The sequence below is a fragment of the Piliocolobus tephrosceles genome, chromosome 15 (assembly GCF_002776525.5).
Source record: "Piliocolobus tephrosceles isolate RC106 chromosome 15, ASM277652v3, whole genome shotgun sequence".
Classification (NCBI taxonomy): domain Eukaryota; kingdom Metazoa; phylum Chordata; class Mammalia; order Primates; family Cercopithecidae; genus Piliocolobus; species Piliocolobus tephrosceles.
In genome coordinates this window covers 18,968,250-18,994,072 of record NC_045448.1, presented here as the reverse complement: position 1 = coordinate 18,994,072, position 25,823 = coordinate 18,968,250, and the positions used below count along the sequence as shown (strand labels likewise).

The following is a 25,823-nucleotide window of genomic DNA, read 5'->3' as shown; positions in this document are numbered from 1 at the left end:
ATGCTATGTGATCGTGTGTGTGATGCAGGGGTTACTGCATTTTTTTTTTAAAGTCAGTGTTGTGCTATAAAACACTGGTTGTCCCAGTCTTTGCACCTTGTCAGTTCTGCCTCAGAATGTGTGAATCCGCATGTGCATTTCTGTGTTTATCTGCAAATGAATGTGTAAGTGTGTTCCCCAGCTCCTGTTATCTTTGCAGGAGATTGTGATTCTGTGTTCACCCAAGCTTACCTGGCTGTCAGTTTCTACAGGACAGGCAGTTTCCCTGTGCTTGTTTTTTTCTCAGTGTCTTGTATACAGTAGACCCTTCCCCCTCTCAAGCTGTGTGACTCTGCCAGAGGCCATTTGGAGGGAGCCCTCAGACCAAAGAGGGTTCTGAAAAGAGGGCTCCCCTGCATCTTACATTCCCACCTTCTTTGTGAGGGCAGTGGGTTTTGGGAATGGGGTCTTAGACTCTTAGCTCCTGCGCTGGGTGTGAGGAGAGGGTGTGGCTGGGCTGAAATTCGGGAGTAAGGCGACCCACGCTGAACTTCTTTATTCCTCTCCACGCCCCTGCTTTCTTTTCTTTGCAGATCCGGATTGGGAAGACACTGCCACTGCCGAAATGGGCAGCAAAACCTTACCGGCGCCGGTGCCCATTCACCCTTCCCTGCAGCTCACCAACTACTCCTTCCTTCAGGCAGTGAACGGCCTGCCCACAGTGCCTTCGGACCATCTGCCCAACCTGTATGGTTTCAGCGCGTTGCACGCTGTGCACCTGCACCAGTGGACGCTGGGCTACCCGGCCATGCACTTGCCACGCTCTTCTTTCTCCAAAGTGCCGGGCACGGTGTCCAGCTTGGTGGACGCGCGCTTCCAGCTGCCCGCCTTTCCCTGGTTCCCTCATGTCATTCAACCCAAGCCGGAGATCACCGCTGGAGGCAGCGTTCCAGCGCTCAAGACCAAGCCGCGCTTTGATTTCGCCAACCTGGCCTTGGCCGCAACGCAAGAAGATCCGGCCAAGCTTGGCCGCGGGGAGGGCCCAGGCTCCCCTGCGGGTGGGCTGGGTGCCCTCCTAGATGTGACCAAGCTGTCTCCAGAAAAGAAGCCCACAAGGGGACGTCTGCCTTCCAAGACCAAGAAGGAGTTCGTCTGCAAGTTCTGTGGCCGCCACTTCACCAAGTCCTACAACCTACTTATCCATGAGCGGACGCACACCGACGAGCGGCCCTACACCTGTGACATCTGCCACAAAGCCTTCCGGAGGCAAGACCACCTACGGGACCACAGGTGCGGCACTGCGCGTAGCCCAAGAGAGAGCTCTCTGCGTCTGGCCTCACCATCTTCCTCCCTAATGAGGTTCTTGAGACCCCCTACTGGCTCCAAGCCTCTAGAGCTTCAGGGAATTCTTTAAAATCAAGAAAGAAAGCCTAGGAGACCCAGGATTAGGTTTTGGAGCATGTGTTCAGGAAATGTAGGAATAAACAGGACCCAAGATTAAGTGAGGTCTCCGTGAGCTCCAGACAAGCACACAGCATCCTCCGCCCCACTTCCTCCATTTTCAGGGGTGTCCAATAGAAGTTTCTGCCATGAAGGAAATGTGACATGTGACACATGTGACAGTTAAGTACTTGAAATGTAATAGTGCACCTGAGAAACTAATTTAGTTTTATTTAAGTAATATTAATTTTAATAAGCACACATGCTAGTGGCTACCATCTTCGACAGTGCAGGTCGAGCAAATTGTCCGACCCCAGCTCCCTTTACTCATCTTCAGTGTTGACCTTATAAGGAGGCCAAGTTTGCCCCTCCTGCCCACGAGGAAGGCACCTTAAACAGGTGGCTGAACCTGTTTAAGGATCAGACTTTGCTAAAGCATCTCCTTCACCTCCCCACTCCATCCCCAATCAACATTTTGTCCCATCCACACTCGGTACTGACTGTACACTTTTCCTTTGAGGGCAAGTGCCCCATAGCAGGGGGCGGGGGGGGGGGGGGTCTTGGGCAACTGTTTATAACATTGCATCATTTTGCAAGGATGAACTCTCTGTTTCTGCCCTCAGATATATTCACTCCAAAGAGAAGCCCTTCAAGTGTCAAGAGTGCGGGAAAGGATTCTGCCAGTCCAGGACTCTCGCTGTCCACAAGACGCTACACTCACAGGTGAAGGAGCTCAAAACCTCCAAGATCAAATGCTAAATAGAGCCTCTGGGTCACAAGGACCCTGGGCCCAGTGGCCCTCTCCTCCAGAGGGACCAGAAGCCTGACTCTGGCGGGCAGCGGGAGAGGCGCTCGCTTGGGACCTTTCACCTCTCCAACATTGTCCCCTGGGTCCCTGGCGCACGCGGCACTTCAGAGCCCCGCCCGGGGCCGCGACCCCGACCATCCCGGCTGCTCCCCTAGGACGCGGCTAAACTCTTGGCCAAAAGGCGGTACTCACGTGGTGGAAGGGAAACTGCATTAAGAAAAGAACGAAAGCTCCGCGGAGCCGCAGCGGCGCCTCTCCCAGAAGTATTACTTTTTCTATTGTTATTTTATACGTTTTCTTTTTTATTTTTGTCTTTGACCATATAAGCTTGTAACTCTGACTGCAGAGAGTGAGGGGTGAGGGGAGAGGCAAAGAAGTCCTTAGCACTGGCAGCTCCCACCTCCTCCTCCAGCCCCTGCCCCCTCCCCCGGAGCCTGCAAAAGTGTAATCCCTGTATCTGCTTCAGCCTCCCGCCCCAGGGACCGCGGGGCAGGAGCGCCCCCTCCCAGCTCTTGCGGCACAGCCGGCGTCCGTGGGCTCCGGGACTCAGACAGCAGGGCGGGGACCTCAGGCCTGGGTCTGCAGGGGGCCCGGCCTCCGCTGCCGCGACACTGCAAGGGAGCAGCCAGCCAGGAGCCGGGCGTTATATTGCGATTGGCACTTTATGCTGACCATCGGTAACGGACATTTATCACTGGAGTTTTTTTTTAACTAATAAATAAACGGTTATTTTACAGGCATTGCAGGATAGGTAATTTCCCTCCTAAACGCAGGAAACCGGGTGGATCCTCTCTTTGAGAGGACCACATTTCTCTGCTGGAGGCCAGCGTGTCCCCCTCCTACCAGCCCGTCGTATTAGGATGGCAGGGCTGAGATGGGTGGAGAAACGTTCTCTCTCCCGGGTAGGTCTGCCTCTGCCCCACCATGTATTGATTTTCTTACTTTTCTGCTCCGCCTCGGGGGTAGGGTCTCAGCCTTCCCACTCCTCACCTTTAAAGGGCTGTGAGTTTACAAAGAACCTAATCCTGAGGGCAGAACACCGCCCGTGAGAAATCCCAGAGTCTCTGGGTGCTGAGACAGCGTCTCTGAGTGCTGAGATCGCTTAGGGTGCAAGAAGAGAAGAGAATGTGGTTCCCCACCCTAACCAAAGGCCTCCCTCCTGGCCTCTGGCTTTGAGCGGGGGAAGACCCGCCCTCACAGAGCCTCAGAGCTGTACTGTTTCCCGTTCCCGGGGTCTCAACACTCAGGTGCAAATACACAATGACCGCTGCCTCCCAGGAACCCCAAACCAACATCACTCCCTCCCTTAGGATCCCTCAGACACCATTCTCTGCTTGGGACTTGTCCTCTCCTAGGATCATGGCTCTACAACCGCGAAGATTCCCTACAATTTTAAAGCCTTGTCAGGAATGGTGGGGGCGGGCGCCCTGGGAGGCCCGGAACGCTTAGGAGGAGAAATTCGAGTCTGCCCTCCATAAGCTGAACCTTCCCTGGGGTGTCTAATTTTCCCACAATTAGAAGCCAGGCCTCCGGGGCTCTCCTCCTTGGGGCGAGGCAGAGCTCCCCCAGCTCCGGCGCCCTGACCGCCGGACTGCGCAGGCGGTGGCGCCCGCGGCCTTTCCCAAGCGCAGGATGGCCTCTCCAGCTTCAGCGACCGGAGCGCGGCGGCCGCGGATGACAACTGGACTATAAGCTTCCCTGCTGCAGGGACCAAAAATCCCAGCCGCAAGCCGGGCCCTGCTGGCTGAGAAAGCGGCAGGGGATGAAGGAGTTAAAACGCTCTCGGCTTTCACCGCCCCATCCCCACCTCCTCCGGGAACCCTCCTGGGTCCCGTGCGGCCTAGAACTTCGAGGCCTGGGAACCCAACTGAGCACTGAGTGAGTCTGACCCTGCCTGCGCGGACCAGTTCTGGCCTCCACGCTCAGAGCCGCGCTGCCCCCTGCTGGCCAGCCCTGGAGGGGCGGCCCAGGACTCGGCACCTCAAGGAGTCTTGCCCGTAACGTCGCGAAACCGCCAAGCACCTATGTGTTTGGTCCCAAAACCTTGACTGGCCCCAGGACCCACTGCGGAGGAGGGGCAGAGCGCTGCTGAGTCTGGTCTGGTCTGAAGGATCTTCATTAGTTGGGCACTATCCCAGTCCTTCTTCCATGCAGTTCACAAGGTCGCGCGCGGCCCAGGATTATGCCCCCATTCCTGAGAACTGGGGCCTCTAAGTGCGTGGAAGTGGGGTTAGCCAGTAGGTTTGGGGTGGTGGGTAGACGGTCTGGGCCCAAGAGGCGCACGCAGGTTGTGGTGTGGTTCGTGCCTGACCATAGCTTGTACTAGGGTCAACTGCAGAAGCCTCGTTGGTTCCTCTATGAAGCCCCACGAGGCCGTGGGCCGTGGTTGCTCCAAAACAACCAGAGTGCATGGGTGTGCGCGCGCGCGCACACACACACACACACACACACACACACACACACACACGGCGCCCTTCCTAGTCCTTTGGCTCTTTCTGGGAGGCTATCCTTGGGGTTGTCTATGGCTGCTTTTCCCCAGCCCCTGACATCCCTCCACCTCCCAGAACACATCATTCCACCTCCCTGAACACTAAGCCTCTGCAGTTCCGGGGCCTCAGGACGTTATAAATACGGTGAAATGGGGAGGTTTGCCAGCCATGTTAATCCTTTTTGGGCCACTCCACCTCCAGCACTGTGAAACCCCTCCCAGTCCAAGTCCTGCAACTGAATGTCAGTATCAAGTGTGCATCCCCAAAATAACAGATTTCCAGTGCAGAATTTTAAATTGGAGGTGGGAAATGGAGGGTGGGACAAGGTCATGCGCAGCGACTCCCTGGCCCTCTCAGAATGCCTCTATTTGCTCTACTGATGTTTGCTGTTATCCTGGTGGACTCAGATATCACGTCTCGCTGCAGCTTGCTCTAGTGATTCAGAGACTGTGCAGAAACAGCAACTACAGGTGGAAAGGCCAGCTGGGCCTGTGGGCCATCTGACCCCATCCAGGCTGCAATTCCCAAGTGATATGGTTGATTGATGTAGTTGGAAACTAGTGCCCCAGTTTCCTGCTCATACTCAGTGTGGCTTGCACAAAAAAATGCAATTGAGAGGGTAAAAAATGCGGTGAGTATTCTTGCCTGCCCCAAATTTTCCCCCAGTACATCTCTAGAAAGTCCCAGCTCTCATCTCCTCTCTGGACCCCCATCACAGTAAGATTCGTTGGTCCCAGTGACTGTCTCTGGCGCTCAGCGTTGCTGGGGCTGTTTTTCAGGAGAAAAAGAGGCCGATGGTGCTGGCCAGGTGGAGTTCAGCTGGAGCCCTTATCAAAGCTGCCAGGCCTGTAGTTTTTGTGTACGGATAGGGAAGCTATCTGGCCTAGGACAGCCTCTTGGGCAGGGAGGGCGGAAGGTGCCAGAGACCTTGGGCACAGCCCGGAACTGCCAGATGCTGTCTCTGGGAAGATATCAGGTGCGTCCTGGGAAAAGAACAGCTTGCAGGAGCTTCTTCCTAGAAGATAGTGTTTCAGGTTCTACCTTCTCTTTCCAGAGTGTAGTCAGGGGTTAGAGACCCACTAAAAAATGTTTTCCCACGTACTTCCTTGCCGCGTAACTCACTGCTCACATTGTGGGGAGGGAAGCAATGGGATGCTCTGGTACTCCCTGACGTCACCTCAGCTCCAAGAACCTGAGGACCTGATGTCCTAAGTCCCCTAGAATCTTGGTGTCCCCACAGCCGGCTCAAAAGAGTCCCGTCCCACCTCTCAGAGCGCTAAGCCTCTGTGACGTCATGGTCTCCTCCTGCAGACACCGTGACGTCACAAAGGCCTCGGGCTGGAGCATAAGGCTTGGATGAGGTCCACAGAGGCATTCCATTACGCAACTTCATGACGTCACAGATGGGCCCCGTCTCGGGCTAATATATCCACACTTCTCGGCCCCGCCCCGCCCCGTGAATCAGCCCTTAGAAGCTCCACGAATCGGTTCGTTCCCACCGACAGGATCCGCAGACCCGAAGGGTTGGCAGCTGTCCTGAGTGAAGGGCGGTGCCCTGAAGCGTCCTCTTCCTGAATCTGTGGTTTAGAATGGTCTCCCTGCCCGCAGGGTTTCATGTCAGCATTTGCCAGGGCGTACTCGTCCCACCCACTTCTGCGTCCACTGTAGCCTCGCCCTCCTCGCCCACTGCGCAAGCGCCACGCGCAGGCGCAAAAGGAACTCGCAGGCCAGTGCTGCTGGTGCTGGAGTTCGGAAGCTGGTGGCGGTGCGTGGAAATCGTTGCGGAGTTCTGTGTTTTGCTTTTGGGGATCACAAACTCAGGGGCACACTGGCCCGGCGGGCGCATGCAACCGTTGGCGTACGTGTGGGCAGAAAATGCAGACGAGGAAGTGGGTGGCGCTGGGCTAATGCAGGCTGGAGCCCTTGACTTGGAGTGCTCAGTCCAGCGCCGAAGTCCTACGGAGGCTCCTGGGATCTGAGCGAGAGGGGGTGGCGCGGCGGGCGCTATCCTAGGTCAGAAAGTCCGCTTCGGTCCCAGCCCTTTTGGGCAGGCTCTCTGAGGTCGAGGTCTCAGACGGTCTTCAGCCCGGTCTCCCACTGCACCCGTTCATCCCGATTTTCTGGGCCGTCTCTAGAGCCCAGTTGGTAGTTGGGCCCAGTTGGCATATGTTTCAGATGAAAAATTCACTACGGACTTGCGATGCTAGGTTGGGGTCAAATCTCATGTCAGTGGCAGAGGAAGAATTCGAAGCTGTGCTTTCATTGAGGGAAAGGGCCAGAAGACCCAGCTCTAGCTTTTTCTGACAAGCACAAGTTTTGGGGGAAGTCCCTGTGCTTCACTGAGCCTCAGTTTTCTTCCTATAATAGGGGTAGGGCTTTTCCTACCTACCTCATTCACTTTATGTAGAGGTAAAAGTCATACACATTTTGCCAATAATGTATTCACTGCTTGAACCAAGAACTGTACCCTAATGTGTTGTAGAACAACTTTGGCATGTATGAAGGCCTTGTAAATGATGATGATGCTGCTGCTTAGAAATACTTCTCAGCATTTTACTTAGCCTGCCTCCCAACCTGCTTTATTCCCAGGAAAGACCACCCCCATCTTTATTATAACAGAGGGATCCTGAAATGAAATGAGAGAGGGAGAATATCACTGAACTGGTGGCCTTCTTGAAAACTCCGGGAAAAAGCTTTTTTCAATGACATAGGGACCAATAGATTAATCAGTTCACAAATTGTTATGTTTGGTTGGGAAGATGTGTCATGGCCCTGTGTCAGAGCCCTACTCACCACGTGTTTGTGGAACCCAGGGAGTTAAAAAACAACCTGTGGCGACTGAGGTGTGGAGCTGGGGAAGGAGCCTGTGTATGAATGTGGCAAGTGTGATGCATAGATAAGGATGCGCTTAAACACAGTCTTGCAGATTGGAAGACCCCTTGTGGATTTGTGCTTTCTTATGATTGATTGATTGAAACAAGGTCTCCCTCAGTTGCCTAGGCTGGATTGCAGTGGTGCGATCAGGACTCATTGCATCCTCAACCTCCCCGGCTCAAGCAGTCCTCCCATCCCAGCCTCCTGAGTAGCAAGGCTACAGGCGTGCGCCACCATGTCTGGTAATTTTTTCTACTCTTTTGTGTAGAGACGAGCTCTTGCTATGTTGCTTAGACTGGTCTTGAACTCCTGGGCTCAAGTGATCCTCCTACCTTGGCCTCCCAAAGTGCTGGGATTATGGGCGTGAGGCACCATGCCTGACCCATTTGTTTTCTTTGACTTGTGTTAGAGCATCCTAGCCTCAAGAAAAAGTGGCCGCACAATGTTCTTTATGTGGACTTCTGCAGGAATATTCCTCTCACCCAGTCACTCCAGTCCTGGCAATTTGCTGCCATTTTTTTGGTCATTTTTCCTGGCTGAGGCTAGTTCCAGCCCCAGAGATTAGAATATGAAAGGATTAACCCCGCCCCTCCCCTAAATGAGATGGAAGGATGAATGAGTTGAAAGTTTTTGTTTCCCTTTTCCAAACACTGAGCTGGCTCTCATCAGTGCAGCTGTCTCTGGGGATGTATAAAGCATAATTAATACATTTTAAATGTTTGGTTTGAACTTTTTTTGCTAGTGAGATAAGATAAGGAGTTTTTGTCATGACAAGGGAAGGGATGGATTTCTTTCTGTCGTTTGCAGGAGTGGGTACCACTTGGAGCCTTTAGGTAGACAGTTGCATGAGATGAGAAACTTTATAGGGGGCATGGAAGAAAGCCAGTGGAGATGGGGAAGGAATGGCTAGACTCTTTACCTTCCAGACAACCAGAGGGGAAAAATGAACTTCTAGAGAATTTGGGTTTGCCTTAAATAATGAAATTTGCTTGGGAGTTTGGTCCACTTCTTATTAACCTGGGTCCAGAACTGAATGTCTGTGCAGTCGGAGCTCAAAATTGCTTTGGCATCTTACAGGACACATAGCATTTCCCTGTTGGTATATGGTAGACCAAGAACCAGAGCATGTGCGGTGCTAGAGCCATCAGGAGTAGTCTCTATGGCCTTATCATTGGAGAGATCATTGGACACTGAAATATTTGAGCAGGGACACTGTAAGATGGGTGGAAATACTAGAAGAGTTATTATTATCAGAGGGATCTATGTATCCATAAGATCCATATTGTTAATTATAATGTTCGTATCTTCTATATTCTTTTCAATGTCTTGATTTCTTTGCCTGTTAATTGCTAGCTGACACTTCAGTGTGTATTAAAAACCCCCGCCATGATGGTGGAACTGTCATTTTCTTATTGTAGTTCCATCAAAGATATATAAGCTATATATACATATATACATAAATTATATATGTACACACATGTATGACTGTTTAACATATTCACATTTATTTTGATGTATATATTGCTGTTATATTCTACCATCTCACTTTATGTTTCTAGTTGTCCATCTGTTTTAATGGCCCTTTTCTGATGTCCTCTGATTAAAATCATAAGCTTTTGCTTAATCTCTTTAGTGGTTACTCTTGAATGTTTAATATGTTTACTTAGCTTAAAGTCTCAATCAGTAATATCACTTACCTTCTTAATAATCTAATACATACGGCAACTTCAGTCACACCTGATGAAGATCCCAGTTTACATGTCCCCCAAAATTCATTAGGCTCTTTACCCTCACCACCCTTCTCACCACTCCTGGGCCTTGGCTGCTCACCTAAGGGGCATTGCTTCCTTTGAATTTTCAGTGGCTGCGTGGAAGACCAGCTTATCCTTGAGTTCAACCTGACCATGCTTATGTTTGTCTCTGCATGACAGTCAGCAATACTTTTGGGGACTCAGTGTGGCAGTTGAAACAATGGCAGGGGCTGGGGCTTTACCTCTGTGGGAAAGGTATGAAACATTGCTAGGGCTTCTCAGCCAGAAAGCTGGGCAAGCTTTTGCTCCTAGCAAAGCATAAGTTTTATTTTAATTGTCATAAGTGTGTATTTAATTGGGCCAAGGAGGATTGGAAGTCCTGGGGAAAGCATTCAGTTGTAATACATTCCTTCAGCTTTACCCCCAAATGTTTTAATTTGGAAATTTCCAAGCATATAGAAAGATTCAAAGAATTTTATAGTGAGCATCCACAGAATTGATTTCTTTGAGTTTATCCTTCTTGGGGTTTTCTCAGATTCCTAATCTGTAGGTTTATGCCTTTTTTCATATTTGAAAATGTTTCAGCCAATTACCCACCACCTAGATTTCATAATTGATCTTTTACTATACTTGCTTTATCACACATTCATCCATCAATCTATCCTTCCAACATATTTAAAAACAAAAATTTGCAAACATACAGAATAATGGAAAGAATAGTACAAAAGACACCCTCAGATTATCCTCATAGAGTCGATAATTGACAATGTTTTATTCTATTTGTTTCCCTCTCCATCTTTCTCTCTGAATCATTTGAAAGTCAGTTCCAAACTTCATTATATTTCATCCCTAAATATTTGAGCACATATCCCTTAGAAATAAAGACGTTATCCTACATAACCACATTATTATAACACTAAAGAAAATTAACAATTTTATATCATTTCATGATCAAATGTTCCGTCTATATTTGTTTCTTCAAATTTTCCAACCTCTTGTATTTTTAAAAATCAGAAACCAATAAAACTTCTTACATTGCATTAGTCTTTAGTGTCTTTTAATCTAGAACAGTCACCTGTTTTAAAAATGTTTTTTATTTTGAAATAATTATAGAGTTACAGAAGGTTACAGGGTGATTCCATACACACTTCACTCAGTTTCTCCCAGTGGTTAGTTACATCTTGCATAATGATAGTACAATATCATACCAGAAAATTTATATTGATACAATGAGTGTGTATAGTGTTATGCTATTTTATCACATGTGTAGATTCCTGTAACCACCACTATAATCAAGATATGGAACTATTTCACTAGTTAAAACATTTTAACAGTTTGAGGAAAGTGTGAAATCCTGACCTCCCTTTAAGCTCCTTTATCCTCCATGTTTATGACATATTGGCTTTAAATATTTCTTCTGCATACATTGAGATCCACATTACACAATGCTAAGTTTTTGCTTTGACCATCAAATGTAATTTAGAGAACTCAAGAGGAAAGATAAAGTTTATTGTATTTCACCATGTTTTTGCTTTTTCCATTGTTATTTTTTTCTTCCTGATGTTCCAAGTTTCCTTCTTTTATTATTTCCTGTTTTGAGAACTTACCTTCTTTAGCTATTCTTTTAGGGTAGGTATGCCGGTGACAAGTCCTTTTAGTTTTTCCTTCATCTGAATATGTCTTTATTGCCCCTTCATTCTTGAAGGTTAATTTCACCAAGAATTCTGGGTTGACAGTTATTTTCTTTCAGCACTTGAAAAATGTTATTACTTCCTTCTGGCTTCCATGGTTGCTGGTCAGAAATCCAGTGTCATATGAATTGTTTTTCTCCTATGCGTAAGGCGTCATTTTCCAATGCTGCCCTCCCCTCCCCTCCCGTCCCCTCCGCTCCTCTCCCCTCCCCGCCCCACCCTTCCCCTCCCCTCCCTTCCCCTTTTTTTGAGAGGAGTTTGGCTTCTGTCACCCAGGCTGGAGTGCAATGGTGTGATCTCAGCTCACTGCAACCTCTGCCTCCCAGGTTCAAGTGATTCTCGTGCCTCAGCCTCCCAAGTAGCTGAGATTACAGGCACCACCACCACGCCCAGCTAATTTTTGTATTTTTAGTAGAAATGTGTTTTCACCACGTTGGCCAGGCTGGTCTTGAACTCCTGACTTCAGGTGACACCCACCTCAGCCTCCCAAAGTGCTAGGATTACAGGTGTGAGCCACCACGCCTGTCTTCCAGTACTGCTTTTAGATTACTTTCTTTGTCTTTAATTCTTCAATTTTCAGAAGTTTGAGTATGATGGTTCTTGGTATAGATTTCTCTCAGTTTATCCTCCTCAGGGTGTTCTCAGATTTTTAAATCTGTGGGTTTATGCCTTTTTCCATATTTGAAATTTTTCCAGCCATTGTTTCTTCGAATGCTTTTTCAGCTCCACTTTCTTCTCTACTTCTTAGACTCCAATGATGCAAATATTAGAATGCTGTTTTCCCACAGGTACCTGAGGCTCTGTTCATTTTTTTCAGTCTGTTTTCTCTCTGTTTTTCCAGATTGAGTAATTTCCATTGTTCTAATCATCTGGTTCACTGGTTTTTCCCTCTGTCCCCTCCATTCTGTTGGTTGAGCCCATCCATTGGGATTTTTATTATTGAATTTTCATTATTGAATTTTTTAAATTCTAAATTTCCATGTGGTTCTTCTTTATTTGTTTCTAGTGTTTGTAATTGCTAATTGAAGCATTTTTATGTTGGCTGCTTTAAAATTTGTATCAATAATTCCAGCATCTGTGTCATCTTAATGTTGGTGTCTGTTGATTATCTTTTCTCTTTCACGTTAAGATTTTCCTGGTTCTTGGTGTTACCTGATTTTCCATCATATTTTTGGAATTTTGGGTACTATAAGATTGGGTTTTACTTAAATCTTCTTAGCAAGTCCCCTCTGACACTGCTCATTTGGGAAGAAGGAAGTGCTGCTTTGCTACATGAGAAGGTGATGGTCTAGGCTCCCCTCCAGGCCTTTGGGGACACCTCCCATGCCCAGAGGGGTAGGGGTGCTTTTTTACTAACCCTCATGTGGCTTCTACTATGAGGTAGGTGAAAGGTCTTGTTATCCTTGGGTGATGGTGAAAGTTTGACTGTCCACTCAGTCTTCTCAGGCACCACTTGGCTGGGGCAGGGAGAGGTGCGCTGTTACAGCTGGAAAAAGATGGAAGTCTAGGCTCCCTACTCAGTCTTCACTTAGTGGTAACCTGTGGCTTTATGAGTCTCTGTCTAATTGCATAAGTGAAGAATTATTGGCCTTACAGAAATATACACTAAGTGATTGGTAGATTTCTCCACAAATTCTTACTTCCCGGGGATAGAATGATCTAAGATGTTCCTATTATTCTAAGATGATCCTGGGTTTCCTCTCTAATGTACTGTGCTGTGTAATGTACTGTGATATTTTAAATTTCACAGTGCACAATCATCCTTTTATATGTTGACATAAAATGCCCTGGAATGGTCTTATTATAAAATTATAAAACTTTCATCTGTCTCAAATATTGATATTTAAGTTCTCTGTGGATAAAAAGAACAATTGATATTTGTGGATTAGCTGCAATCTGTTGAATTTTGACATAGTAAAGTTGAGTCTTGCATTATTTTGTTTACGAAAAGAGAAAATCTAATGATTCTAGTGCCATGGTTTTCTTTTACACCCTACTCCTTTGTCTGATTTTCAGATCACAGTTTTTAACATAAGTTTGTCCATAAAACTCTAAGTCTCATTAAAGTTTTGGGAGTGGAATTTCAGGAATCTATTTACATTTTCCTAAAATATTAGGTTAGTTTTCTTCAGTGTAAAAATACTTCCTAAGGGGATAGACTTTTTTTCTCTTCTAAAATTGTGCCTCTAGATTTCTTAGTGTTGTTTTGGTCAGGAGGAGAAATAATTATCAAAGCAAAAACTTTTTTTGGTTAATATTTTTATTGATTAAGATTTATGTATTGTGCCAGATTATGGACTAAGTGTGGGCATTATACAAACTGAGAGGAGTATATATTGTTATGACATAAAGTTTATTTCAGTAAGTCTGGACAGACTTAAGTAGATAGCCTGGATAAACGGAACTAGGAGGCAGGGAACTTTGGTCTCAGTACAGATTTTATTGCTGAACTCTCTTTGGTCATCTTAGTGAAATCCTGTAGCATCTCTGGACCTCAATTCTTACCTGTCAATGAGAATAAAAACACCTGTCTTTTCTAACTTCTACAGTTTCTGCCTGAGGAAATTTAAATATGTGCCCTAAACATAGATAACATTGCTAAAGACTGTTTACCTCTTTTTATTTATTCTTTAAAATAATCTGCAAGCACTACCAGTTTTTCAGCTGCTTTTGGTTTCAAAAATGTCTCAGGGCAAAGAGAATTAAAAAAAAAAAAAAAAAAGAAAAAGAAAAACCTGCATGGGATAGGTTTAAAAAAGTTTGAGACTTCATTTTCAAGATTTTCTATCTCCATTTTTGCTATTAGTGAGAACCGAATTTATTTTTCTTTCCTGAATACTCTGAACTTTTAGTTGTCCTCGATCTAGTTGTGTCACCTATGAAGATTTAGGCAGAAAAAAGCCTCGCACGTGGTTTAGAGAACTGTGTGGCAGACATCCCTGGATTAAAATAGCTGTAATTAGTAAATCAATCTCATGTTTAGAAATATGCTGAAGTGTGTGGATATTCTGACTTGATCCAGAAACAGAATAAAACCAAATCAACTGCTTTCAAAGTAAGAACAATTGCAAAAACAAAAATTTTGAAATAATGAACATAAAGATTTGAATTGTAAATATTTGTAGAGAAACAAAAGAAATTGCACTCATTTCTAATTTCAGGGGAAGAGAGCTCAGTGGTAGTTAGGCCACACTGACCTTGTTGGTGTGTTAAAATGGGAATTTTCACATAAAGTCATCTGTATGAGACAAGGAGCCCTGTACCACCCCATGGTGGGCGGGAACTCTTCTTCCATCTGTAGACTGATTCTTAGATGTGGCTCAGAACTGACCCACGCACACACAATCCCTGCAGATTTTGTCTTCTATTCATAATCGTCAGAGTTTGAAATTAGGGAGTGAACCAAAACTAAGTATTACAGGTATTTTAGCTGTGGTTGTTAGGTCCTCTCACAATTAATTGCTAAACATATATTTGACTAGCGGAAAAAAATGTAAAGTAATGTCTAGAGTTTTCTTGATGTCTCTAATACTGACTTGTTTCCCTGCTATCTAAATCATTCTGAGCAGCACAATGTGTACAGGCCAGAAAGACATGGAGCCTGAATATCAGCGACCAAAAAAGAATCTCCAGAGCTGCTAATGTAACCTCTGAGGAAGCCAGGGGAAAAAATCCATTCTGCCCTTTCAGTTTGTTGGTTGTATTATTTTGCACTAAGAATGATTGTCCTAGGCCTACCTGACTGGCACCAGGTCCATTGAGGTACTTGGAACACCGTCCCCCCGACACCCTCCTGCAAACACATAGCGACGAGAGATGGGTGCACAGCTGGCTTTGGCTTGGTGCCTCCTTTGGCCCTAGGGGTCCACTCACTCCTGGCATAGGAGGCATGCATCTGCATCTGGATCATGAACAAAACGGTCTCGCCTTGAAAATACTGCTGCTGGCAGAGTGATTTCAGAGATGCCTCTGAGAGTTTCACCCGTTGAGAACAAACCACCCACCTCTCACTTAAGCTTTCCTGACCTGCTTTCCAAGGAGCCTAGAATCCCTCACTTTCTCATGAGAATCCTTCCTTCCTTCCTTAGTAAGAGATGATGTTTATTATAGAATGCAGACCTATGGGGAGGGGATATTCAATATAGCTACCGTTTGTTGAATCCTTACCATATCTGAAACATTTGTGACAAGAGATTTGCAACCACAAATATTCTCATTTTTTTAAATGAGGAAACTGAGGCTCAGAAGTACATTTTTGTACAAGATGACAAAGTTAGTAAATCATAGAAGCAGGCTTCAAATCCGGATTCTTCAGACTCCAAAATCCATGGGCTCCCAGGACCCTGTACTGCCTCCCTGTAACTGAGATTCACTGAGGGGAGGCCCTGGCCTGACGGGTGAGGAGTGCTGGGCTCTGACCTCCTGCTGGTGAGGAAGAGAGCAGCTGAGAGGTCCTGGGCTGAGAAAGCTTTGCCTCACCAGGTGCTCTGAGTGCTGGCACAGAAAGGATGAAAGCTTAAGTCCAAGCACAAAGTGGAAGTCTTCCTCCTGCTTCACAGGGTAACCTTCCAGGGTGTCTCATTCAGGAGGGAGCCCATCCTGGGAGAATGAAGAGAGCAGTTATTTGGCCAACCCCTGCCTGCACTAGGGCTCTCATGCTTGTCTTTCTTCAGAAGAGGATGATGCTTGTTTGAGAGGGTGGCGTAGTGTTTATGATGTTATATTGCATTTCTGTTCCTTTCACTAGCTGGTGTATGAGCTGTGAACCTGAAAAGTGTTGGAGCACCTCAGCTGGGAAGGTCAAGGGCTGACAGAGGTGGCAGTGAGGCCTCAGATGGGTTTCTGGTTGCCGTCTTGATGTGACATGGCTTAGACTTTCCACTGCCCTTCAGAGTTTCTTCTTTAGCCATGTTCCCTATGCTAATTATCATTATGATCAATATGGCTGAAATATAGCTGAAGAACGCAGTTAGCATATAGTAAGTCACCCAGACCAGACTGCTTCAGGATACGGCCTGAAACTTTTTCACCTTCTCAGTCTGGTCCAGGGACTTATCCAATGTACTTCTATAAAAGCTGTGACTTAACATTTCTGATGCTGTATTACAAATGTCTGCTTATAGACTGCAGGCTCATTGAGGACATGAGCCAATCTGCTTATCTCAGCATTCCCCGTGCCTTTTGTGGCACCTGAGCTTGAGAAGGTGTTCCTAGCTAAGCCGGACTTTGGAGGAGAACAGCTTTGGTCCAATTACAGAAATTAGGAAACTTCATGGGAAAGAGGGGTGACTGGTTAATTGTGCTCCTGGGAAAAGCATGCTTCTGATCATTAGGTTGAGAATGAGAGCCGTGTGTTTAAACTGGAGTAAAAAGAACAATCTACTGGTAGCCCTGACCCCTGCCAGCATTATGGGGCTACGCAGAAGGGATGTTTCGGAAGTGGGAACAAAAGCTTTGCTCTGGGACATCCTAGATTGCTTTTCCGAATAATTATAATATGCGATGAAGACTGCACCTTTTATTTCCATTTGACTCTGTGTTTAGGATGAAACATTTTAAATAAAAGTCCCGAAAATTAAAAGGCAAATAAAGCAATCCTGCTAATTTAATGAAGGCAAAGCTGTAAATGTAGCTTTTATGGAGTGTCAACCACTCCCTGAGGAACCTGGTAGCCAGAGGGAAAGGAGGAGGAGGGGCATCCTATGACTCATCCCAAGGGGCCAGAAGCTTTTTTCACTTTTCTGTAGCAAGTAGGGCTTCTAGAGAGGAGAGCTCTGCTAGTAAGGAATGATCCAGGGCCTTCTGCCCTGTGAATTTTTCCTTCAAGTGGCCTTGCTTTCTTTGTCCATGATGAGACTGGAGGCATGGCATGGCTCTTTGAAAACCCCCATCACTTTTTGGTGACCTTCTCCCTCTGGTACCTGTGTGCCAAGAGGTAGGTATGGAAGACAGGCTTTCGTCCAGTGCCTTCTGTGGTATGTGGCCTATCTACAACACTAGTCAGAATGCAACGGATAGAGGGCCACTCTGTACCCTGGGGTGTCCTTTCGATAATCCCCTCATCACAGTCACCTCCAAAGGCTGCTCGCCCTGACAGTGGGGATGTGATGGGCAGGCTGTCAAATAGATTGTGAGTGCATTAGCAGGATTAGCAGTGAAGGCTAATATTGTAGCATTTCTAAAGTTCATTCACAGCAGCTGCTTGGCTGCCAAATTGGGCAGGCGCAGGCTTCAGAATTAATGTCACATCTGGGACAGCCCTGATGTGGTCAGAGGCACAACAGTCCCATTGTGTTTGACTTGTGTTTATGTATTTTTATTCTATAACAGAGTTCAATTTGTAACGTTAGTAGAAAGACACCGTCTAAGTGTTCTTTTCCATCTTACTGATGAACTAGCTGAAATACTTCTGCCACCCTTCAAAACCAGATACCTTGTTTTTGGTAGTTCTTGTAGTATTGTTGATTTTATTTCTGCTAGCGGAAGTAATATACCTTCATTTTGGAAAAAATTGATCAGAAAAGTACAAGGGGGCCATTTAAAATGCTCAGTCCTTTTACTGTATAGATATTACCTCTGGTGCCATATATATTTTCATGTAATTTTCCTACTGTGCATATATATTAAAGAAAACGGTGATCATACAATATATTTGGGTTTGTTTCCCTTTTAAAACACTGAATATGGCTGGGCACGGTGGCTCACGCCTGTAATCCTAGCACTTTGGGAGGCCGAGGCGGGCGGATTGCCTGAGCTCAGGAGTTCGAGACCAGCCTGGGCAACACGATGAAACCCCGTCTCTACTAAAATACAAAAACATTAGCCGGGCGTGGTGGCATGCACCTCTAGTCCCAGATACTCAGGAGGCTGAGGCAGGAGAATTGTTTGAACCAAGGAGGCAGAGGTTGCAATGAGCCAAGATCGTGCCGTTGTACTCCAGCCTAGGCGACACAGCAAGACTCCGTCTCAAAATAAATAAATAAATAAATCCACACTAAATATTATATCATCAACATTTGCCATTTTTTTCACTTTTAATGAAAATATAAAATTAATTACTATAAAATAGTTTATGTGAATATATTTGCATTAGTGTTCTATTGATGTGTAACAAATTACTAAAAATTTAGCACTTTAAAACAATACCCACTTATTAACCCGCAGTTCTGTAGGTCAGAAGTCTTGCATGATATGACTGGGTTCCCTGTTCAGGGTCTCACAAGGGCAAAATCAAAGTGTCAGCTGGGCTGAGTTCTTTGGAGACTGAGAATTGCTTTCAAGCTCATTCTTGGTAGCAGAATTCAGTTCCTTAAGTGTGTAGAACTGAGGTCCTTGTTTCCTTGCTGGCTGCCTATTCTTAGCAGCTGAAGCCACCTGCCTTCTCTGCCATGTGGCCCCTCTATCTTCAAGCCAGCATTGGTGCATTGAATTTTTATTGTGTTTTGAATCTTTGACTTCCTCTTCTGTGATCTGCTGGAGAGAACTGTTCACTTTAAAGGGCTTATATGGTTAGGGCAGGCACACAGAATAATCTCCCCTGGCTTAAGGTCAACTGTGTCAGATCACATAATCTAATTAGGAGAGTGAAATCCATCACATTGATAGTTTCCAGGATTATGCAGGGCATGTACACTAGGGACAGGGAATCTTGGGAGCCATCTTACATTTCTGCCCACCACAATATTATATTTAATAGTTCTTGTATTTTCAAAATTTGTTTATTTCCACTTTCTTATTATTATAAATACTGTTTTGGGTGAAATGATATTTTGTAATTTGCACTTTCTAATGAAGTTCTATGTTAATTTTCATATGTTTTTTGACCATGTATATTTCTTCTTATAGGAATTATTCCTTGCTGTTCTTTCTTACAGTATTTTTTCTAATTGATATATAATGCTCTTTCAATGTAAGGTTACTAAGCCTTTGCTGATTTAAAAAAATGATTTATAGAAAGGAGTCTCACTATGTTGCCCAGACTAGTCAATAAGCAATCCTCCCACTTTGGCCTTCCAGAACACTGGAATTACAGGTGTAACCATTGTGCCTTGCCCCAACTGATAATTTTATCACAAATATTTTACCTTTCTTTGCTTACTTTTTGATGCACAAATATTTTAAACATATATATGCACAATTCTACCTGTATCTTCCTTTTTCTTTCTGCCTTGGAGTCATTTAGAAAGTCCTTTTGTACCCCAAGATTTTAGAAGTATTGCGTTACATTTCTCTGTTACTTTTAGAGACTTATTATTTGTATTTAAACTTTTATGTATATGAAATTTATTTTCTATGTAGTATTAGGTACATAGTTAAATTCCCCTTCCCCCAAATTGTCAACCAGTGATTCTAATGAAGTAACTCATCCTTTGCTCTCTGATTTCAAATGGCAAGGCCATTTTTTATACTTGACCCATTTGAGTTGCTTTTTATTCTGTTCAATTTTTCTGTTTTGCAGACTGGTATAAGACCCATGCTCTTACAATGATTATAACTTTGAAATAAATTTAAATGTTTTGCAATAGCAATTCCTCCTTGTAATCTTTGGTTTTCAGTATTTCACTGGCTATTTTACCCTTCTGCTTTCAGGAAGTTTAGAATGAATTTAAATTGCTAATGAAATTTTATTTGAAGTGCATTGATTTTTATATAATTTATTTTGAAGAAGTTACATTTTTGCCATATATAGTCTTCCCATTCCAGAAATAAGGTATGTTTCTATGCTTATTAACATTTTCTTTTATATTTCTGAGTGACATTTTATTTATTTTTCTATTTTAATACAATTTTAAATTTACAGAAAACTTGCTGAAATATTAAAAATAGTTTTTCCCCTGAACTGTGAGGATAAGTTGCCAATATGATGCCCTTTTACCATTGAATATTTTGTGTTATTCTGACAAATAAGAACCTTCCAGGCCTGATGTGGTGTCTCATGCTTGTAATCCTAGCATTTTCGGAAGTGGAGGCGGGCAAATCACCTGAGGTCAGGAGTTCGAGACTAGCCTAGCCAATGTGGTGAAACCCCATCTCTAATAAAAGTACAAAAATTAGTTGGGTGTGGTGGCAGGTGCCTGTAACCTCAGCTACTCAGGAGGCTGAAGCAGGAGAATTGCTTGAACCCGGGAGGTGGAGGCTGCAGTGAGCCGAGATCACTCCACTACTCTCTAGCCTGGGAGATAGAGTGAGACTCTGTCTCAAAAAAAAAAAAAAAAAAGAAAGAAAAAAAGAAACTTTCATTCAAGTATCAAAATCAAAATCAGAAAATTAACATTGATACATTATTGCCATCTAATCTGCAGATTTCATTCAAGTTTCACCAATTTTCCTAACAATGGCTTTTATAGAAAAAGGATTCAAGTCATGATCCTATATTGCATTTAGTTGTCATGTGTCTTTAGTCTCCTTCAGTCTCAACTTGTTTCTTAGTCTTTCCATGACTTTCATAATCACAACAATTTTGAAGATGATAGGCTGATTATATGGTAAAATGTCCCTCCTTTGGGACTGTGTAATAAGCCCTCATGATTAGATTTGGAGAAGTGATGTTGTGCTTTTTTGGGGTATGGTAAGGTTAAGAATCGTTATGTAATAACTACAAATTGTTGAACACATACTGTATAAAATACACTTCACTAGGCACTTCACATATTTTAACTCTTATAAGCCACACAAGCACACTAAAAAGTGAGTAGTAGTATTCTCATTTTATAGATGAAGAATCTGAAGCTAAGAGAAGTTAAGTGATTTGTCTAATGTCACTTAGTAAGCTGCAGAACTGAGCCCAGATCTTGGGCCTATGTCCCTCCCAGCCTGTGCCTTGTCACCTGCAGCATGCTGCCAAGTTGACTCCTACCTTGGACCTGCCTCAGGAATGTCAGCATGGGCATCACACAAGAACACAGAAAATCCCACTTTCATAAATATTCTCCAGACTCAACACTTATTAGTTATATGGCTTGGACAACTAAGTTAATTTTCCTTGGCTTCATTCATTCATTCATTCATTCATCCACTTAATGATTACTTGTTGAGCACTTATGTACAGGCAGTGTTCTAGGCCCTTGGAGTTACAGCAACATAAGACAAAGTCCTTGTGGAATCTGTCTTCTAGGATTGCCCTAGTTTCACTATTTGTAAAATGGGGTAATTAAAATATATGCATAATTGAGTTGTGAAGAATAAATAAAACCATTCATGTAATGAGCTTAGCCCAATGCAGGTACATCATAATTTAATGTAAGTGTCACTTATGTAAAGATGATGAACAGTGAGAAGCCAGTCCAACTCTTGACTCAGTGACAGTGCTCTGAGATAGGGAGGGAGATATAGGACGGGGGAGGCCTGCAGCCTAGGAAGCACACTTTTTCCAGATCTGGGATCAAAGCACAAAGCTGGAAGATAATGATCTCAGTGAGGACATTGGCAAGGCCTCCCAAAAAGCAGAGCCTAGAGGACACACATCAACACCAATTACTTGTTCAGCATGTGCTTCTCTGCTCTGATTGCCCAGAGATGTGGCCAAAGATTCCACATTGCAAAGCAAAAAACAAACACACAAAAAACAAACGGTGAGGACTAAAGGCAATGTAACACAAATTGGAGTGTGTGGAGAGCATTGCTGTTTTTAAATTTTGGTTTTCTTAAATGACTCACTGTATTAGATGCCTATCTTAAATTCCCACACCTTAACATGTGGTATTAACTCCAACAGAAAACATGCAACCAGCCAAAAGCCAACATAGTTTAAGAAATGTAATATTTTATATGCATCATATTTTAGAAAGCTTTTTTTTTTTTTTGGTGGAGGAATGGGGTAACCACCACTGGACATTTTACTTTGCCTCAGGGATACAGTTCTGAAACTTGGAGTTTATACCATAACTTGGCTAATCTGCTCAGATTCACCATCTGCAACTCCTTTAACTGGCATTTAGTATTATGACAGGAAATCTTTACCGTTTTTCTGTTATAAAGAAACATTAGTAGACTGTATTGTAATATGTGCTCAAATTGGGTTACCGTCTCTGATGAACTGTAGAAGAAATGGAAACAGATAGTGAGTGGAACAGGGATGCTGGTGCAATCAATCCCCAATCTCACAGCATGCACCTTGGGGCCCACAGACTGAGGGTCACATCTTTCTAGAGTTTCCTGAGATGGACAAAATGATTTCTTTCTCTCAGTTGGTGTGATGCTTACATCGGGCAGTGTGTGCAGCTAACCTGGCATACAGTAGTTATTCAGCAAAAATAATTTCCTTTGTTATCTCCTGTTTTATGAATTCAGGTTTCTTCAGAATTTTTAAAAAGTAGTTATAAATTAAACCACGTTGGTTCTTATTCTTAGCTGGAGGGCCTGGCACATGGAAGGTGTGATCATGGGAGTCTGTGGGGTGAATTATTTGTGGTGCTTGATGGAAAAGTGTTTCCTGGCCAACTCCCTTGTTGGCAGCAGTGAGGGGTAGGTTTGGTGGTTCTGTGCTGTCTCCCAACTCTGGAGCTGTGCACACAGACAGGCTAGACTCTTCCTGGCTAAGGCTCATGGGAGAGTTATTCTTGTTTCAGTTTGGGCAAAAATTCTATGCACATGCTCTGCCTTTAAATTCACTTTTCAGATACTTGGCTTCATTCTGTGTGCCTGAAACTTTACCAGAGTTTAGGAATTCAGGGAAGAATTACGCACCTTTAGGTAGTCAACAATTAGGTACCAGAGAAGTACAGATACACACACTCATGCATACATCAACATATGCATGTGTGTGTGTGTGTGTGTGTATATATATATGTATATGGAGCTGGTGTCCTAAGGTAAGGGGAAACAATGTGGAAGATTCAAAGTTGTGAGTGTAAGAGTGTGGGGACCATGGCACAATTGGGATCCATGGTCCCTCAGGAACACAGATTCATAAAAAGTCAAAGAAATGATGCTTAAGTCTGAGGGTGTCCAAGAATCAGGTTGCCTTCTGGACCAGAAGAATCAAGATTGCCTTCTGGTCTTACAGGAACACAGGTTCATGGAAAGTCAAAGGAATGATGCTTAAGTTTGGGGCTGTCCAAGAATCAAGGCTGCCTTCTGGACCAGAAGAATCAAGGTTGCCTTCTGGTCTCACAGGAACACAGGTTTATGGAAAGTCAAAGGAATGATGCTTAAGTTTGGGGCTGTCCAGGAATCAAGGCTGCCTTCTGTAGGTGGGAGGAGGACCGAGAGAGATGTCTGCTCAGAGTTGTGGGAGCTAAGGAAGGGGTGGGAGAGGGCTTAGTGTCATTGGGCAGGGAAGGGATCTGGAGATGGAAAAGGCTGGGTCTGGAAACATGGTGAGTTGTGAAGAGTAGGCCTGGCTGCAATCTTGTCCAAGCAGGGAGAGCAAAGAGCCGTTGCTAGATTTAAGACAATGAGACACACATCCTTGGGGAGCCAGGTACTTCTGTGGCTAAGGACTCTGCAGCTTGTCTGGCTGGCTCTTAGATACATAGCTGAGAACAGACATGCGGGGACTGATTAGAAAACTGCAGTACTTGGGAAAAAATGTAGCCATCAAATACATGAAAATGGAAACATTCAAATGTTTATGAATGGAGTGTGCCTATCGTTGTGGTTTACGTGCCCTGGAGACCTTGTGAACAACCCATCCATATGCCTGGGAAGAACTTGTCTCCAGAGGCACCTTCCCTCTCACTTGCACAGTCATAGGCTTTCCTTGGGTGCACCTGATGCTTATCATATTTTCTCCTCTGAGATAGAACCTTTTTCTACTGGTTTTTATCCAGTAGTGGGCTAGAGGCGGCCTAAACTGAGGGCTCCATCAGACACTCAAGAGGAAATCTTACATTTTTTGTAAGACATATATACATGTCTTTGCACAATCATACCAAAAGTCTCTTTTGGCTCTTGATATTGATTAAACACATTTTCTAATGCATTTAATAATTATCTGAAGCCCCTTCATATGGAGTTTACCATTTGTGTTTGTGTGTGTGTGTGTCTGTGTGTGTGTGTGTCTACTCTGCTCATCTCCTATTGGTGACGTACAGAACATTGTAGAAGGAGATCTGGGGTTAGTGTTGGAGAACCTGGGTTTGAACTTCTTCTTTGCCACTGTATACAGGTACAGATTTATAGCAAAAGGATGAAGAACTTACTGTACAGGCTTATTAGTTGTTGATGCTTGGCAAATTACTTAATCTCTCTAAACCTTAGATTCTTCATTCATAATATATAATTTATAAATATTAATAAATACATAATTTGTATTCATAAATATGTAAAGAAATAATACCTATCTTGCAGAATTCCTGAGAGGATGAAACATAGGAACAAATACCTTAGTACAATGTTTGGCACATATTAAATATTCAATAAATTTCACCTGCTATTGTTATTGCTGTTTGTTGACACAAGCTAATGTAATATGGGTACATTCTGGGTATAATTAGAGCATACGTTAAATATTTTGGGGGGACACAAAAGCACACACATTGCTGTCCATAGTGCTGAACTATCATTGCATAGGTGTTGGCTGTCACTCCTAATCCTAGGCCACTGCTCATGGCTGTGTAGTCTCTCCCAGGAATTCTGAGCCAGGGATATTGAATGAAGCAACCAGAATGGTAGAGAGGTAAACTAACAGTGGCTTTTGCATAAGTCACTGAGAAATTTCTAGGGGAGAGTAAAAGAGGCTTTTTTTTGTATCTTTTACATATTTATATTACCCGAGAATAAATCCAAACTCACACGGCTTAAATGGCAGTGAAGGTAAGACATGTTTTATGTGATGGAGGGTTGAAGTGTTAGTGTGAAAGATGAGTTCAAATAGTAAGCAGATCCCTAAAGGAGTAGAGATTGTCGAAATGAAGTGTCATAATCAGTTGGGTTAAAACAGTACTTTAATATATATTTTGAAATTTTGGCTCAATAAAATATTTGTAATTGTCACACTGTCACAGATCAAATAGAACCATTACCATGTATATGGCCAATTTCATGTAACATTGAAAATTCAAACATATTTCTGAGTGTAATAACATTTTTTTGGAGAGTCTGATAGCTTTGATGAGCAGATATCTTTTCCACATTCCTTTCCTTGGGTACTCTGGTGATGACTCTGGATATATGGTTTCCTCCGGGCCTTATTTTCCCATTCCCCTCTTCTTATAACATGTCTCTTAATGTCCTTCCATTAGTCAATCCATCCATCCACCAATTAAACAATTACTAAGCACACAATTCTGGAGCATCTATTGAGTGTTGTATACACTGGTACTCTGTTATGTGTTTTCTATCAAGAGAGCAGCTTGTCCAATCTACCTTCTGTCATGACAAGCTCTCTCCTTTGTCCCAGTCCCTCCAGAATCTGCTGGTTCTACATTCATTCCCTCATTCAACAACATTTACTGAGCACTTATTATAGATCAGGTATTGTTCTAAGCAATAAATACAGCCATAAATACTGTTATCTAGTGTCTGGATTGTCGAAATACATGTATGATCAGCTCCCTGTTTCTACCGTCAGCCCCCTATAGTTTATTATCAGTAAAGTCAGAGGTCTTTTTAAACCCAAGGCATGGCATGTTATTCCTCTGCTCATAGTTCTCCCAGTAGCTTTCCATCTCACTCAGTCAGGAGTAGTGGAGGAGATGATGAGAAGTTATATTTTCTATGTCTATTTTAGTGACAGAAACCATAGAAATTGTGATAGATTAGACATAGGTTATAAGAGAAAAGAGTAAGTGCTGTCTCTGAGGATCTTGTTCTTAGCAACTGAAAAGAGATTTGCCCATTACTGAGTTGG

At 44.1% G+C, this 25,823-nt stretch overlaps 1 protein-coding gene across 2 annotated transcripts in view; it reads left to right on the top strand.

Annotated features, from left to right (window-relative positions):
- Nucleotides 1-2,967, top strand: part of OSR1 (odd-skipped related transcription factor 1) — a 114,641-nt gene extending 111,674 nt beyond the window's left edge. Inside the window, exons 2-3 of one of the 2 annotated variants that reach the window (XM_023230037.1) lie at nucleotides 573-1,269; nucleotides 2,043-2,967. In XM_023230037.1, the coding sequence (XP_023085805.1) occupies nucleotides 605-1,269; nucleotides 2,043-2,178 (801 nt within the window). In that variant the 5' untranslated portion in view covers nucleotides 573-604 and the 3' untranslated portion in view covers nucleotides 2,179-2,967. The remainder of the gene's footprint in view (nucleotides 1-572; nucleotides 1,270-2,042) is intronic. The other variant, XM_026454693.1, reaches the window with a different exon arrangement.
- The last annotated feature ends 22,856 nt before the right edge of the window (nucleotides 2,968-25,823 follow it).